The 14,973-nt window shown below is 46.9% G+C and overlaps 1 protein-coding gene across 11 annotated transcripts in view; it reads left to right on the plus strand.

Annotated features, from left to right (window-relative positions):
• The window catches only part of Hsf2bp (heat shock transcription factor 2 binding protein), an 80,940-nt gene that overhangs the window by 3,533 nt on the left and 62,434 nt on the right, over nt 1-14,973 (plus strand). For 10 of the 11 annotated variants that reach the window (XR_002789810.2, XR_010039315.1, XM_063224537.1 and 7 more), the window contains exons 3-4: nt 6,796-6,899; nt 14,777-14,926. Coding sequence is in view for 9 of the 11 variants with exons in the window: in XM_063224537.1 (XP_063080607.1) it covers nt 6,796-6,899; nt 14,777-14,926 (254 nt within the window). In the remaining 2 variants the exon portion in view is untranslated. The remainder of the gene's footprint in view (nt 1-6,795; nt 6,900-14,776; nt 14,927-14,973) is intronic. The other variant, XM_063224540.1, reaches the window with a different exon arrangement.

Here is a 14,973-nt window from a genome sequence, read left to right on the forward strand (position 1 = left end):
CCTGCGAGAATAGAGACCCTGGCGTCACTTGTCTCTCCTCCCTGCTTCCCTAGAAACCTGTCCACCAATGAGGCCAGTGCATTTTATCCTGGAAAAGCATACTGATATATCTCCATCTCCACCACCACATTTTGCCTAAATCTCTGAGCTTGCATGGGGCAGCATCCCGCCCCCCAGTCACCAGCCTGAGCAGTTTTTGACTGTGCAGTCCTATTACACTGGTCCCCTGCTCAGGGCTTCAGTGGCTGCTCCTTGCTCTTAGGATAGCGACCAGCCAGTTGCTGTGAACACCACCAAACCCACTCCCACCTCAGGGCCTAAACATGAGCATACTGTGGGCTCAGAGGTATCACTCTTGAGTATCTCTGGACACAGCCTTGGCCCATTCATTGCCTGCTCTAGCACCAGGCACAAGCTCTCCCTGTTAGATGGCGCACCTGCCTGTGCTGCCGCCACCACCAGTGTGGCTTTGTTCCCATTTACTGTGTGAGTTAAGTTGCTGTTGGTGGAAAAACTGATCTTCTGTACCCATAGCATAATAGAAATGGAAGTCTTGGTTTTCAAATTGTTAAAAAAAAGTATGCTGTAGTGTCATACCAGAAGAGAGGACTTAGAGATGCTCCAAATTAAGGGGGCTAAAGATAAAAGACAACTAGGTGATCCTGAACTTGTAGGAGGACAATGCTGTAAAGGATAATGTGGGGCTATAGTTCAAAATGAAGCATTTAATTTTCCTGTAGTTGATAACTGTATTTTGGATATCTAAGACCTCTGTCTGTCTGTCTGTCTATCTTGACAGAGCCTTGCTATGTAGTTCAGGCTGGCTTTGAATTTACTCCATAGTCCAGTCTGGTCACAGACTCAGCAGTCCTCCTGCCCCGGCCTCCCAAGTGCTGGGATTACAGGTGTGCACCACCACCCCTGGCTGACATCTCTGTTCTTGGGAAATAGTCACTGAACAATTTAGGATCAAAGGGCCATGGTACATAATTAACCCTCAAGTAGTCAGGAGAGGTGGAGGAAAGCTCTCTAAATGGTGAGCAAGTGTGGCAATGTGCTAGGTAATGCTGGAGAAAAAGAAGAAGAGTATTCTTTGTATTATTTTTATTCATGCAACTTGTTGTGAGTCTGAAATTATTTCCAAAAAAATTCTTTTAAAACATTGTAAAATGGAAGTACTACTCAAATGTTTATCAAACTGTAACTGTGTTTAAAGCACTCTCAGAGGTCCACAGTAGGACTTGAAAACCACTGTACAGGGTGATTTTTAAAGTGTTTGTGTGGCTGGGTGTGGGGCACATACTTGTAATCCCTGCACTTGGGAGGCTGAGATAGGAGGATCATGAGTCCAGGGCCAGCCTGGCCTACACAGAATCAGATGGGCATTTTGGGTCACTTGACATTAGTGAAGAGCGAGGGAGACCTTCGCTTAGCCCAGGTCTGTAGGAGCGTAAAGCAGCGTGGCCAGCGGGAGTGGGGGAGCAGTGTGAGCTCCAGGAGGAGATTAGGCCAAGCCAGAGTTCCCCGGCCCGGAGGAGCCGGCGTCAGTCCACGTCCCGGCCAGGGACACAGGAATGGGCGCAGGCAGGGCTCAGGGAGCTGGCAAGCAGAGAGGGAAGTGCCCAGGCCCAGCCCACTGTCACCTCTTAGGCCTGGAGGAGCGGGAGGCCGTGTGCTGTGTAGGGAAGGCGCTGGCAGCACCACCGCTACCTGGAAGGGAGGATGTGGCTGGGAGGCCAACGTCCTGTCTCCTGCTTCCTGTGGAGCCTCCCACTGCCCGCATCCAGCAGGAAGCCAGGAGACAAGCAGCCCAGCTGCGGTATCTGTATACACCTGCTTTTGGGGACAGTAGGATGGAGAAGGCACTGCAGGGCTCATGGAGGCTTCCTGGAACCCCAGGGTGGTGTGGGGGTCAAAAGGGAAGCAGAAAGGGGTCCTGGAGAGAGGAGGTGAGCGGTCCTCAGGATGGAGGAGGACAGGGGCAAGGGATGTTTGAGTGTCACTCCTAACTGCCCAGCCGCCCACATCCCGTCAGTGTGTCCACAGATGAAACTGTTCCGGGAAAGGCTTTATCATTCATTGAGTTCAGTAAGTTCAGCATTAGGGCTGTTGTCATTGTCATCAAGGCTGTGGATTTATTTTCAAGCTGATCAGTCAATCAGTGAGTCAGTCAGTGTCTGCCTGATATCTGTCAGGCACCACTTCCTGCTGTGGAGACATAAAATGGGAGAGGGTTGGGAGTTTCGCCACTCATGTAGGAAAAGTGACTGATGCCAGCTGGTGCCACATCCGTGGGCGGCGGCGGGACAGGGCAGGTTCTTGTAGGTTGAGCATCCTCATCTTGTAAGTAGGAGGGCCAGTTTGCTGTTAGAGCAGAGACATGGTTTTGGATGCAGATTTTCATCAGTGTAGGAAAAAAGAGGTATTTTCATGCTCTGCTTTAACTGGTTTGTTTAAAAATTTTGACAGCTGGAATGTTTAGCATTTCAGATGCACTGAGGCCTTTAACTGAGGTATTTTTGTAAAAGATGCACTGTGGAATATTCCGACTTTTAATCTAGTTTGAAACCCATGAGAAATGCGGTGGTTACCGGAGTTGACCGAGTGGGAGGAAGGTCTGCTCACATACGGAGCACCCCCAAGAAAACATAAAACATCCTCGGAATTATTTGTGGGGCCCCAAAGGATGCAGAATCGCCCTGGAGACGGACTGAGTGCTCTGGGGAGCCCTGTGAGGAGGAATGCCTCCGACAGGAAGGGACTCACAGCCCCATGTGAAGGAGGTGGCTCTGCAGCTTATGGAGTCCCTCCCACCCCAAAAAGCTGTGTCGAGACTCAGTCCCTGCTTCCTCAGAGTGGGACCTTCGTTGGACAGAGGTCTGCACAGAGGCAATGACGTTAACACGCGGCCATGCTCTGGGCCTTCCTCCCGCCTGACGCATCCTTAGAAAAGGGGAATGGGATACAGAAGAGAGTGAGGACACCATGAGTCCACACGAGGTGTCTGCAGAGACCGGAAAGGCTGTCGCCAATCAGGGAGTGCCTGGGGCTCCCAGAAGGACCCGTCCCTTCCAGATTTCAGAGGCGGGTGACCCCGGTGACACCATGATTTGTGGCCTCCAGACTGGTGAGTGAGGACATTTGATTGTTCTAAGCCACCCAGTCTGTGGCTGTCCCCATGGCCGCAAGGAAACTAATACACTCCGCAAATCCTAGCTCAAGGATGATGCAGCCTTCCAGGGGGCACTCTGAGTTCTTTTACGAGCCTGTCAGGGTGATAAGAAGGTAAAAGTTCGTGGCTGTGCATATATAAGCATAAAAAGCCTGTGTTCTTATTTTGTGACTCTTTGCTATTTTGATCAAAAACATTTTCATATTTAAGATAGTTGATTTGTTATAAACATGCAGGCAATAAAAAGTAGGAAAAAGTGATCCACGACCTCACACTTGCTGGGCAGGTACTGTGTCATCGAGCTATATATCCAGACCCCCTTCTGCATGGTCTTAATTTCTTTGATGAATGTTTTAGAAGTCCTGCTTTTCACAACTCTCTGAGCCCTCCTTGCGAGTAAGTTAAGCACTAAAAGACAGCAGTGGTCCTCATGTTATTTAAAACTCCATCATGGAAAGAGAATTGTAAGGGCCTGGGATGTAGCCAGCAGCATAGTGCCTGGCTGCAAATGTGAGGCCCTGAGTTCCATTCCCAGTACCAAAAACCAAGAACAACCCTCCCAAAAAGCATTGCAATTTGCAAAAATCCATAGACCCTGACATAGTGTGAGGCTTGGCGACCACTGTGCCGTGTCCAGCCTCACTCCTGAGCACAGGCTGAGATTTCGCCTTCGTTCTGAGTGCTGACACGTCACAGCTGACACACAGGCTGGGCTGGGCAGCGGTCCCTGGTTAGAGGATGTCTTCACCATATTTGTCATTTGCTGCCTGTTGCATTGTGTCCTGGGTTTTTAAAGAAATTGCAGACAATGCATCCTCATTACAGAGGAAGGTGACCTCTAGAAAACCAGGATGTAACCCTGTTTTTAACTCTGTTCAAAGCTGAAGAAATATACAGCAGTGAAGTTCGTTAATGTGGTAAGTATCTAGGTAGTGCGGACGGTGTTCCACATACGATTTTAGGTGCAGCATAAAACAAAATCGGGGAAAGCCTCAGTCCTCAAGGTGGAAGGAGACAACCAGGGAGCCAGACTGACTGAGACAGGTGTGATGGGTAAAGGAGACAGCAACAGTGCTCTATTCTGGCCACAAGGTGGCAGCCGTACACAGCGGAAAAGCGCCATGTGCCTCTGGGGCTGCTGTGGGTGGGTGGGTATGGCGTCCCTCACACACACACACCCCCTCCGGAGTTTTATGGCTTTGCTTGTTGATGGGTGCTTCACTCTGACCCTGTTGCCCTGCTGAACTAACCCACTGTAGGATCCACACAACCACACAGCACAGGAGGCTGTGGGATGCTGTAGTGCAGGTGACTTGGGGACACTTTCCCAAGCATTCCTGCAGTATGAGCTGAGGGTGTGGAAATACAATTTTCTTTCTTTACCACGTTCATGTAATACACAGTTTAATAGAAGAAGCAAGCTAAGAGTTATCTGCAAAGAAAACACTGAACCACTGATATCTGTATCTCTGTAGCTGCATCTGTCTGTATCCATACTGGGGACTGAACCCAGGACCTTTGCGCTGGACTGTATCCCCAGCCCTCTTTAAATTTTTCATTTTGAGAATTGGGTCTCAGCCAAGCGTGGTGGCTCACGCCTGTAATCCCAGCAATCGGGAGACTGAGGCAGGAGGATCATTGTAAGTTCGAGACCAGCCTGCGCTACAAAGTGAGTTCAAGGCCAGCCTGAACTGCATAGAGACCCTGTCTCAAAAAGACCAAAAAAAAAAAAAGAGAGAGAGAGAGAATTGGGTCTCACTAAGTCACTAGTGGCCAGGCTGGACTTGAATGTTTCATACTTCTCCCCTCAGCCATCCAGAGTGCTGGGAGTACAGGTGTGTGTTACCACTCCTGGACAAACCGCTGAAAATTTTAACTCTTTTTACCTTGTTTCTTTTTATCTGTGTGTGGTGGAATTTCATATATGATTGTAATATGTACATATATGTTTTGACTATGCTTTCATTTACACTGTTAACAGTGTGCATTCATGTAGTTTTAAGTAGCTTTGTTTGGTACCCGGGATCGAATTTAGGACCTTGTGCTTGCCAGGCAGGCACTTACACTGCAGAGCCAAATCCCCAACCCCTTAAGTAGTTTTTAAAGTGTAGTGCTCCACTGATAGCTCTTAGATGGCCAGGATCAGTGTGACAAAATAATTCCAGTAAAAGTCATGTAGCGCTAGATATCTTAAAAGACCAGAAAAGAAATAGCCCACAGTGACTTCACCCTACTTCCTAAGGAGCATGTTTTAAGAGAAGCTTTCCAGGCAATTCTTTTATTTCTAGGTGGTCTGCTTACTGGCTCAGAGACCACTCTTCGTGGGGTCTCTAGAAAACTTGAGAGGCCTTTTGTCTCCCATCAGCTTTGGGCATGCCAGCAGTCCTCACAGGATGGTAAGCAGGCTTCCTGCTGCCTTCCGGGACCCCCAGGTTGTAAACCCAGCCTCTCTGTAGCACACAGTGAGCTTTTTCTGCTGGAGGGTGGAGTCAGGGTCTGTTTGCAGGCATCTGCCGCTACAGCTCCTGCCCTCACCAAGATCTCCCTGCCTCCAGCCACCTCCTCAGTGCTGTAGCCGAGCGCCCCCTGGTGGGCTCTGGGCTTGGGTCCCGCGTGCCTTACTTGCTGGTGATGAGTGATCAGGTTCTTCTCGGTGATCCTCAGCCTTGCGGCAGCTGCCATACCTAAGAACATGTTAGGAATGTTAGGTTTTCCAGTCCACCCCAGGCCAGCCGAACCCAAAACTGCATGGATGGGGCCCACGTGTCGCTGCTGACCCCAATGTGCACTGAACTTAGGAACCACTGTCCTGACATGTTATTGTCCCAGTAAGAGAAGCCACACAGGTCGCCCCTGGCACTGGTTCCCCTCCACTCTCACTCTCTGTTGTCGTGTGGCATGTACTAGATGATTTGTTAGCCTGGAAGAGCAAACTCCGCATCACTGAGCTGGGTCCCAGCCCCGTGTTTGATTGAACATTGGTATTCTATAGCATAGCATGTAAAGTCGGTAATACTTTAACTTACTGATGTGGCTCCCTTGGGGATTTTGTTGGCTGTTTGACTCATCCAGCCATGAATGTAGTAGAGAGGAAGTAGTACACGTAGTTCCTCCCCCTCACCACGGTGTTCTTTCATCGTGGGCTCTGCGGCTGCCCCCGTGGTGACTGCTATGCAGTTGTTCCATTGAGCCATCTGCCAGGCTGTGGGACTCGCTTTGTGAATCAGCCCCGCTGGCAGCGTCTCCACACCAGGCTGCCTTCTGTTTCTACAGAGCAGATCCAAGTCTGTGCCACAAGACAGCCGGGCTCCGCAGCTCTGCCTTCAGCCCTTTAAATAACACATTCTTGCAGTCTTGAGTACACGTTTGGCAGTAAAGGGAGGCCATCAAAACACATAGCAAAGCAGCGAAAGAGGTCCTTTCTGCTCTGGGCTAAAAACTGATAACCCAACAAAAACAATGGGAGAGTACTGGTTGTTCAGGGGCAGAAAGCCATCAGAAGCTTGCATATTCTGACCCAAGCAGTCAGTCTAGGCTGTCCTAAGTGAAGATGGGGTACACAGATGCCTAGGAGGGATTTGTGGTTTATGTCTCTGGAGTGTTGTTGTGTCTCTTTCTTGTAGACCTGGAAATGAAAGAGCAAGAATTGGAGCAGCTAAAACTGGACCGTGAGCATTTCAAAGCCCGCTTGGAAACCCTGCAGGCCGACTGTGGAAGGGAGAAGAAGGTAGGTGACCAGGACAGGCTCTTCAGCCGCGTCCGGAAGGCTTCGCTGGTTTCCTGCCCTTCACCCATTAGCAGCGGCAGCTCTTACATTTCTCCCCTCATCCTCAAGAGATGGTGATTTTTAGATGGCCGTATCCTGCATGGCTTGGAAGATGCGTGAGCAGTTGGACTCTGTAACCATTTAGCATGTAGGTTCTTCATTTGGTGCATTTCTGTTTTCATATTTAGAAAAGTTAACTCCAAAATATGAAGGCCATAAGGTTCATGACAAAGTACGAATCCAGGGAAAAACATGGTGCATATGATGACTTACATTGGAGCTGGATGTATAATCATGTATTACTTACTGACATTTTAGGAATAACTAATCATGGCCAGGTGTGGTGGCTCATGCCTGTAATCCCAGCACTCAGGAGGCTGAGGCAGGAGGATCATTGTGAGTTCAAGACCAGCCTGGGCTACAAAGCGAGATCAAGGCCTGCCCGAACTGCATAGAGATCCTGTCTCATATATATATATATATTTTTTTTCTTTTTAAATTTCAGAATTAGAAGCTATAATATTGCTTCAAAATGATTTATATTTTGGGTGACAAATTTATTTCCTTTTCATATCCATAAAACTGCATCTCATACTCTGCCACTTGTAAAATTAGAGGCTCATTCCAGGTATAGTGGTGCATCCCTGTAACCCTAGCAGCCGAGGCAGCTGAGGCAAGAGGGTTGCAGGTTCAAAGCTGGCCTAAGTTTAGTGAGACTGATCTCAAAACGAAATGTAAAAGGGCTGGGGACACAGCGCAGTATAATGGCCCTGTGTTTGATGCTCAGTATCAAAAAAAAAAAAAAAAAAAAAAAACCACAGAAAGGAGGGACTTGTACATATTTCTGTTTTTGAATCATGAAATGTTAGAATTAATGACAACCACTAGTGTGTGTTGAGGTTGGCTGGGCGCTGGCAGGTGGCAGTGGCTGTCCCCGCAGGTGCCTCAGCAGGTCCTCCCCAGAAGCGGGAGGCGGGCAGTCGAGGGAGTGCCACCTGGTGCCTCCTCCTGTGAGAGCTGCCTGAAGCCCTGTCTGTGGGCGTCTCTGGCCCTCTGGCCATGCCCAGCCCCAGTATGCACATCAGCATGGGAAGCAGCTGCGCTCTTCAGCCGAATTGGGCCAAGCTCCACCTTCTTCAAGCTGAAAGGTAGTTTTGCCATGTTCCATCTGGATCAGAATAAACCAGAATGGGCGTTGGGAAGTTTCAGACTGAACATTTCATAGTCTGAAGGAATTTGACCACTGGGCCTGCAGCAATCTGAAAAATGTGACAAATGGAACCCATCAATCCTGTCCTTCCTCAAATTTCTAAGATATTTTTAAGATTGAAGCATTTATTGAGCATAATCTTAAGATTTCCTTTTTAAAAAAAAAAACTAGTAGGCAAAGGGAAAATAGATTTTTTACTGGCATTGTAGGAATAATGCTTAAAAATAAGCTATGCCAGTAAATGCCAGTACAGAAGGGTGACATTACCATGGTAGTGGTAGGGGTCAGCACTCGGGTGTTGTTACTGCCCCGATACTCAGATCGCAGTTAGACTATGGCACCGGTTTAGCCCACGCTGCCTTCTGTTTCACTCAGGTCCCCTGCTGAGTGGCCCAGCCAGGTGGGTACAGATGATGCCTTGTGGTGGCTGCAGTGGGGCATTTCTCTTGGGTGGCAGTGTTTGCTGTGGCCCTGTGCTGTGCATCCCTCAGACTGCACTGGAATAACATATAGCTGTATAAACCAACTACGAGTTCTCAGACTTGACAAAAGAAGAAAGTGGTGGTATACAGGTTATACCTGAATAAGGCTGTTATAAAGAAGCACGATTCCATCCCCCGGAATTTTCCCTCGTTGAGGTAGACTTATACATAATAGGGCATCAGGCACAAACTTTGAAGATTCTTTCAAAAACTATAGTTTATTTTTGATCTTAGCTGAATTATACTGTGAATTTTTTCTTTAAAAAATTTATTGAAACATTAATGTTGGCAACCACTTACTTTTTACTGTCATAAAAGTAACCATTCTTCCCTAACAAATTGAAATACAGAAAATAAGAATACAAATAGCAAAAAATAGGCAGATGAGATCCCAGTTGGTTTGCTGACTGAAAAGTGTACGCCACCAGGAAAAAGCCCACAGAAAGCACAGGGCCACAGTGAGCCCTGGAACACCTGCACCACCCGTGATCACCGTTGACACTGGGGAGATTCGGGCCACCTGGCAAAGCTGCTGGCACAGACGCTCAGTGGAACCAAAACTTAGGTGGCTGCGAGTCCTTCCAGAGCAATAGGGTGCTCTCCAACGGTCGTGCCTGTGCCGACAAAGAGGAGCCTTTCTTCCCAGGGTACAAGGGTGGCTGCTGCCTGAACTCTGTCCTGGACAGCTCCACATACCCTGAAGAGGCGCCCAGTCTTGACTCACCTCGCTGACTGACGCAGTTGAGGTCACTTGAGGGAGAGGAATTAGCCGCACCACGCTGGGATGAAGCCTGTAATCGGAGCCTTCCACGGGGGCCTGAGAATGGCTGCTGTCACTCAGCACCCCTCTCCCTGATGCTGACTCCCTGTGGCCTGCTGGCCTTTCCTCAGATGCTGGATTAAGTCATCTCTGCCTTCCCTGACACGGAAGTGTGTGCCGGCAGTACTCTAAACAGGGATCCAAGCCCCGGTGCTCTCCTGCTTCCTCAAGTCTAAAATGGGTTTCCAGGTTCCTCCCTGTGATCTGTGCAGTCGGGACAGGAATCACAGACTTTTGTCTTAGCTACATTATATCCTTTGAGTTTTTCCCCTCCATTATAGGATCAGTGCCCAAAAAATATTTTGCTGGGAATTTGATCGGAATCTGTAGATCAGTTTGTGGAGAATTATCTTATCTGTGTTGAATCTTTCGTTCATGAACATAACATGTCTATCTATTTGTCTTTAATGTCTTTCACCAGCATTTTAATTTTCACAATACAGATTCCATATGTGTTGCGTTATATTTTTTCCCTAAGTACTTCATTTTCTTTAGAAAATTGTAAATGGGCTTGGGCTTTTTAATTTTGGTTTGTACTTTTTCATTGTTAGCCTGTTAATATGCAGTTGCTTGTGTTTTTCTTATATCCTGTGACTTTTCTGGATTTGGAATTTCTGCTACCAGGTTAGTTTACTGCTCTTAATCTTAGTCTGTGGCAAAATCTCAGGATGTGAGCCAAATGTAGGCAGAGTTTTCTATCAGAGTGAACACAAATGGTCTTGAGTTTAGCTGCCAAATGAGTTCTTGTTGCCTGAGCCTGGTCTTCGCATTCTGGTCTGACTGCTTTCCATTCTTTGGAGCTCTGGTCAAAATCTCCTGTCCAGCTCAGCTGACAGCGTTCTAGGGCTTCTTTCTATCTGGCATTTCCAAGACTTTTCCAGCTCCTCTCACAAATCAATTCCCGAGGCTTCTGAACCATATGTTTGAGCAGTCACAGCAGCAACCCCACTACTGGTACCAGAGTATGTATTAGTTAGGTTTTCAAGAGGAACAGTTTCAATAAAAAAATATAGGTAGGATTGTTCAAGGGATTTATTAGAAAGCTTGTAAGATCAGAGATGGAAGAGTCCCAGTGGCCGTCTGTTGAATCAGAGATGGCAAAATCCAAAATGGTTGTCTGCTCACTAGAGAGCTGGAAGGTCTAGCAGCAGTTGAGGGGCAATGGCCTGGAAGCTCAATGCAGAGTCACAATGTGAGACTGTGCCAGAAAGACAAAGAGTCTATACTGGAAGGCTGAAGAATATGCTAGAAGGATAGGTAAAGGAACTGGAGACCAGTACCCAAATGCAATGGCCAAGACTGGAGTTCCTCAAAACAACAACAAAAACCAAACAAGCAGGACAGCACTTCCTTTTTCCTTCCCTTGTTTCTGTCCAAGCTGCAAGCCTATTAACTAGTGCCACCTCCAGGGTGGATCGCACCACCTCTCCTTGGTTTGCTGGCCTACATTTCAAGAACCTCAGCCACACCCAGAACTTATTGAACTGTGGGCTGTTCTTGCTCAAGTTGAGTTCATATATCACAATTAATAATCACAATGAGGGACTATCGGACTTTGTCCAATCAGGTTTTTAAATATTTCTGTCATGTACCTCTTGTATTTAGCCCCTGCTCTCTTACTGAGCCCTAGGCAACCACTGGTCTACTTTTTGTGTCTAGATTTGTCTTTTCTGGACATTTCATAGAAACAGAATCATGTAACACATAGTGTTTTGTGGCTAGCATAATTTTTGTTAGTTTGCTTGCTTTTGAGACAGGCTCTTGGTATGTAATCTAGGTTGCCCTTGATCTCACTCCAGTGCCTGGATAGCCTTGAACTCACATTCCTTCTGCTTAGCCTGCCAAGTGCTGGGGTTATAGGTGTGTGCCACTATGCCCAGCTAGCATGATGTTTTAAAGGTTCATTTATGGCAAGGTAAGTATCAGTTGTTTGCTTTTATCTCCACATGATATCCTGTTATACAGATAAGTTTCATTCTCTGTGTCCAATCACTGGTTGTTGGACATTTGGAATGTTTCCAGTATTTAAATATTGCCACTTGAACAGTCATGTACAAGTTTCTGAGGGGACTTGTTTTCATTCTTCTTCCGATGATGTCAAGGAATGACATTGTTGGGTTTTAAGTGTGGTTTGCTTCCTTGGAAACTTCTGAGTTGTTGTGCCATTTCACACTCACCCAGTGTTGTGTGAGGGTCCTGCCTTAGAGGAGCCCACATGGGGGTTCCCATGTCTAATCACATTGAACACCTCTTCCTGTACATACCAGTCCTTCTTACGGTTTCTTGGGTGGAATGTCTGTTGGGGTGTTTTTCCTGTTTTTAATCAGTTTTATTGAATTGGAATTTCTTTATATGAGCTGGAGGGAAAAACCTCTTACAGACACATTCCTCCCTCAGTATCTGAAGGGCATTGGTTCCCAGCAGGTTTCATGTGGGAATCTGCTGGTGTTCAGGTTCCTAATGGGAAATGGTGTAGTATTTCTTACAATGTAGACATATTCTACCATATATTTTAAATCAAAATCTCTGTTGACTTAGGCCTAATGCAGTGTAAATGTGAAGATGTTGTGTATTGTTTGGGGCTGTTTGACAAGACAAAAAAGTATGCATGTATTTAGCACAGATAGTTTTTTTTTCTGAGTATTTTCAATCCTTGTTGACAAATCAGTGGATTTGGAACATCAGTTATATAGGACAGACTGTATGTGATTAGATGTAGTTACTCTTGGTAAATGGCTTGAATTTTAGTTTTTTCACAGATGTCTTTTGAAGAGTCAAAGTTTGACATTTTGGTGGAGTTCAGTTTATTTCCCTTTAAGCAGGTCATGATTTCATTGTGACGTGTCTAAGGAATACTTGCCTAATCCACAGTCACAAAGACTTCCTTTGAGAAGTTTTACATTAAAGTGCATAATTCATTTTTAGTTAATATTTTCTGCATATAAATATGTAGTCTTAGCCCAAGTTGTTTGAAAGTCTAATATTTTTCCATAAAATTACTTCGGCATCTTTGTTAAAAATCACTTGACATAAATGTTAGTGTTTGAGCCAGGGTTGGTGGTGCACACTCTGGGAGGCTGAGGCAGGAGAATTGCAAGTTTGAGCCCCACTTAGGCAACTCAGTGAGACCCTGCCTCAAAAATAAATTTAAAAATGTAAAAAGGGCTGAGGATGTGGCCCAGTGCAAATGCCCTGGATTCAACTCCCATACCAATGAGTGAGTGAATGAATGAATACATGGAAAAATTCGGGTGTTTCACAGCTCTACTTGCCTGTCCTAATGCCAGTACCACACTGGTTTGTATTCTGTGGCTTTATACTGTTTCATTTTGTGTTAATGTGGCAGTGCTGGTGCTCTAGCTTTGTTATTTCTTCTCAGACACTTTTTGGATATTTTGAATATTTTGCAATTCAAAGGATTGAATATTTCTTCTCAGACACTTTTTAGATATTTTTAATATTTTCCCTATGAATTTTAGAGTCACACTATTACGTTGTACAGAAAAATCCATTGAGGTTTACGGGGCTGTGTTGGCTCTGCGGATCACTTTGGGGAGAACTGTCATCTTACCAGCGTTAGATCTTCAGTGCGTAAGCACGGTATACATCCCTGTTTATGCAGCTCTGCGCTTTCTCTGTGACGCTGTCTAGCATTTACCATGCAGCATGACTCATGTCCGTTTTGCAAAGCTTACTGCTGCTATCCTACCTGTGAGGTTTTTGTGAATATGTGGTCTTCTTCAAGGTTCTTGGGATGTCATCATGCTGTGCGTGCAGTGTGCTGTGGTGCTGCTCCTGCAACCACCACGTGTGGCCGTGGGGACCGTCCTGCTGCCACTGCCAGTGCTTCCTCTGTGACCTTGCTGGAGAACACCACAGCCAGACCAGGAGGAACGCAAACCCCTTGCGTGTTAAGAGCAGCTGGGTTCCGAAAGGAAAACGCTGCCGTAAAGTGCTGCCTACTGGTGAGTGCACTGAGCTACGCTTGCCTGGTTGGCAAGTCAGGGAATCCCGCTGCCTTGTGAGGCAAGTGGGGAACACAAGGGCTCCGCAGGTCATGTCAGGTAGTGTCAGCATTCGGCGTGGGCTCCAGGGCCCATTTTCTCCTGGAAGAAGCATGTGTGTGATGTGTGTGTGTGTAGCTCTGTCCTAATGCACGGCCACTTTCTGCCAAGAGAGGAGGTCAGCGACATCTGATCGTTTCTCCCAGAGACCACAAGCCCTTTCTCCTCTAACTGTCCTGTGCTTACTTCTCAGAAACCCCTAGAACATCTAATGTACTTTAACCGTGTGATTTACGCAAGCAATTATATTTGCATATGCAAACTTAGGTTTTTATATTTTTGTGTCCCTTTGCCCCATGCTGGAAATCAGACCCAGGGCCCCGTACATGCAGGCAGGTGCCCTGTCAGTGAGCCATACCACCAGTCCAGTTTGTCTCTTAGGTCAGGAATTGCTGTCTCCTTTCAAGGGCATTTCAGGTACTTCTGGTGGAGGACCCCTCTGCCCTTAGAACCCCTAAGGTAAATCCTTGGGGTGTGCTCACGTGGTCAGAGGCTGTCAAGAGGGAAGTTCCTTGTCCTTCTCCTTAAAGAAAACCTGGCAGAGACTTGCTTAGCTTCCGGTGTTCTCAGACACTGCAGAAGGGAGGGTGAGAATCCTGTCCTGGCCCCTAGTCCCATGTTAGGATTTGCCCAGGACCCTGCCTCCACTCCTGCCCGTGTGCTTAGCTTTCCTCCTGGTCTTGGTTCTGGGCTTCATGCCCTGTCTAGCTTCACAGATATGTATTTGATATTTACCAGCATTTTGGACCGTGTTCTCATGAAGATTTGAGGGTGTGTTTATCCAGAAAGAGTCTTTGTACAGCACTTCTCCTTGAATCCTTTGGGGTGTCCGAGCGCCTTCATTCTGTCTACTTCCAATCCATGATGTCTGGACAGTGGGGTGAGCCACACAGAAGCAGAAGTGCTGCCCTGGGTGTGGACTGCATGTTTAATTGCTGCTTTGCTCAGGAGTCCCCATTGGTGCTTTTCTGGGGGTGGCACTGGGCACTTGAGATGCCTCTGTTGTGACTTTACTTAATGCGGTGGATTCAGATCTTTTGCATTTAGCTAAAGCCATAATGTAGCTGTATGTTCTTTTCCAAGACTCTGGAATCTACTTTATAGATATGGATTAATGACTCTTAAAGACTAATTTTTATTTGCAGCTGTTTTCTACAATTCTGAAGGCATTTCCTTAATCAGTATCTCAATGAAAGAGGCGCTGTAATATATTTAAAGGTCGAAGAGTGTGTTTTTCTGATTTTATTCTGTTGTGAATTTAGGAAAAACTGGCTCTTCAACAGCAGCTGAATGAAGCAAAGCAGCAGCTCCTGCAGCAGGCAGAATACTGTACAGAGATGGGAGCCACCACCTGCACCCTGCTGTGGGGCGTCTCTGGCAGCGAGGAGGTCGTCAAAACCATCTTGGGAGGAGTAAGCATGCCGGCAGCTCGCTGGATGCTGTCCATGTAGCTCAGGGA

This window comes from Cavia porcellus, unplaced genomic scaffold (assembly GCF_034190915.1).
Source record: "Cavia porcellus strain 051 isolate PalLab524CR breed Dunkin Hartley unplaced genomic scaffold, mCavPor4.1 scaffold_15, whole genome shotgun sequence".
NCBI lineage: Eukaryota > Metazoa > Chordata > Mammalia > Rodentia > Caviidae > Cavia > Cavia porcellus.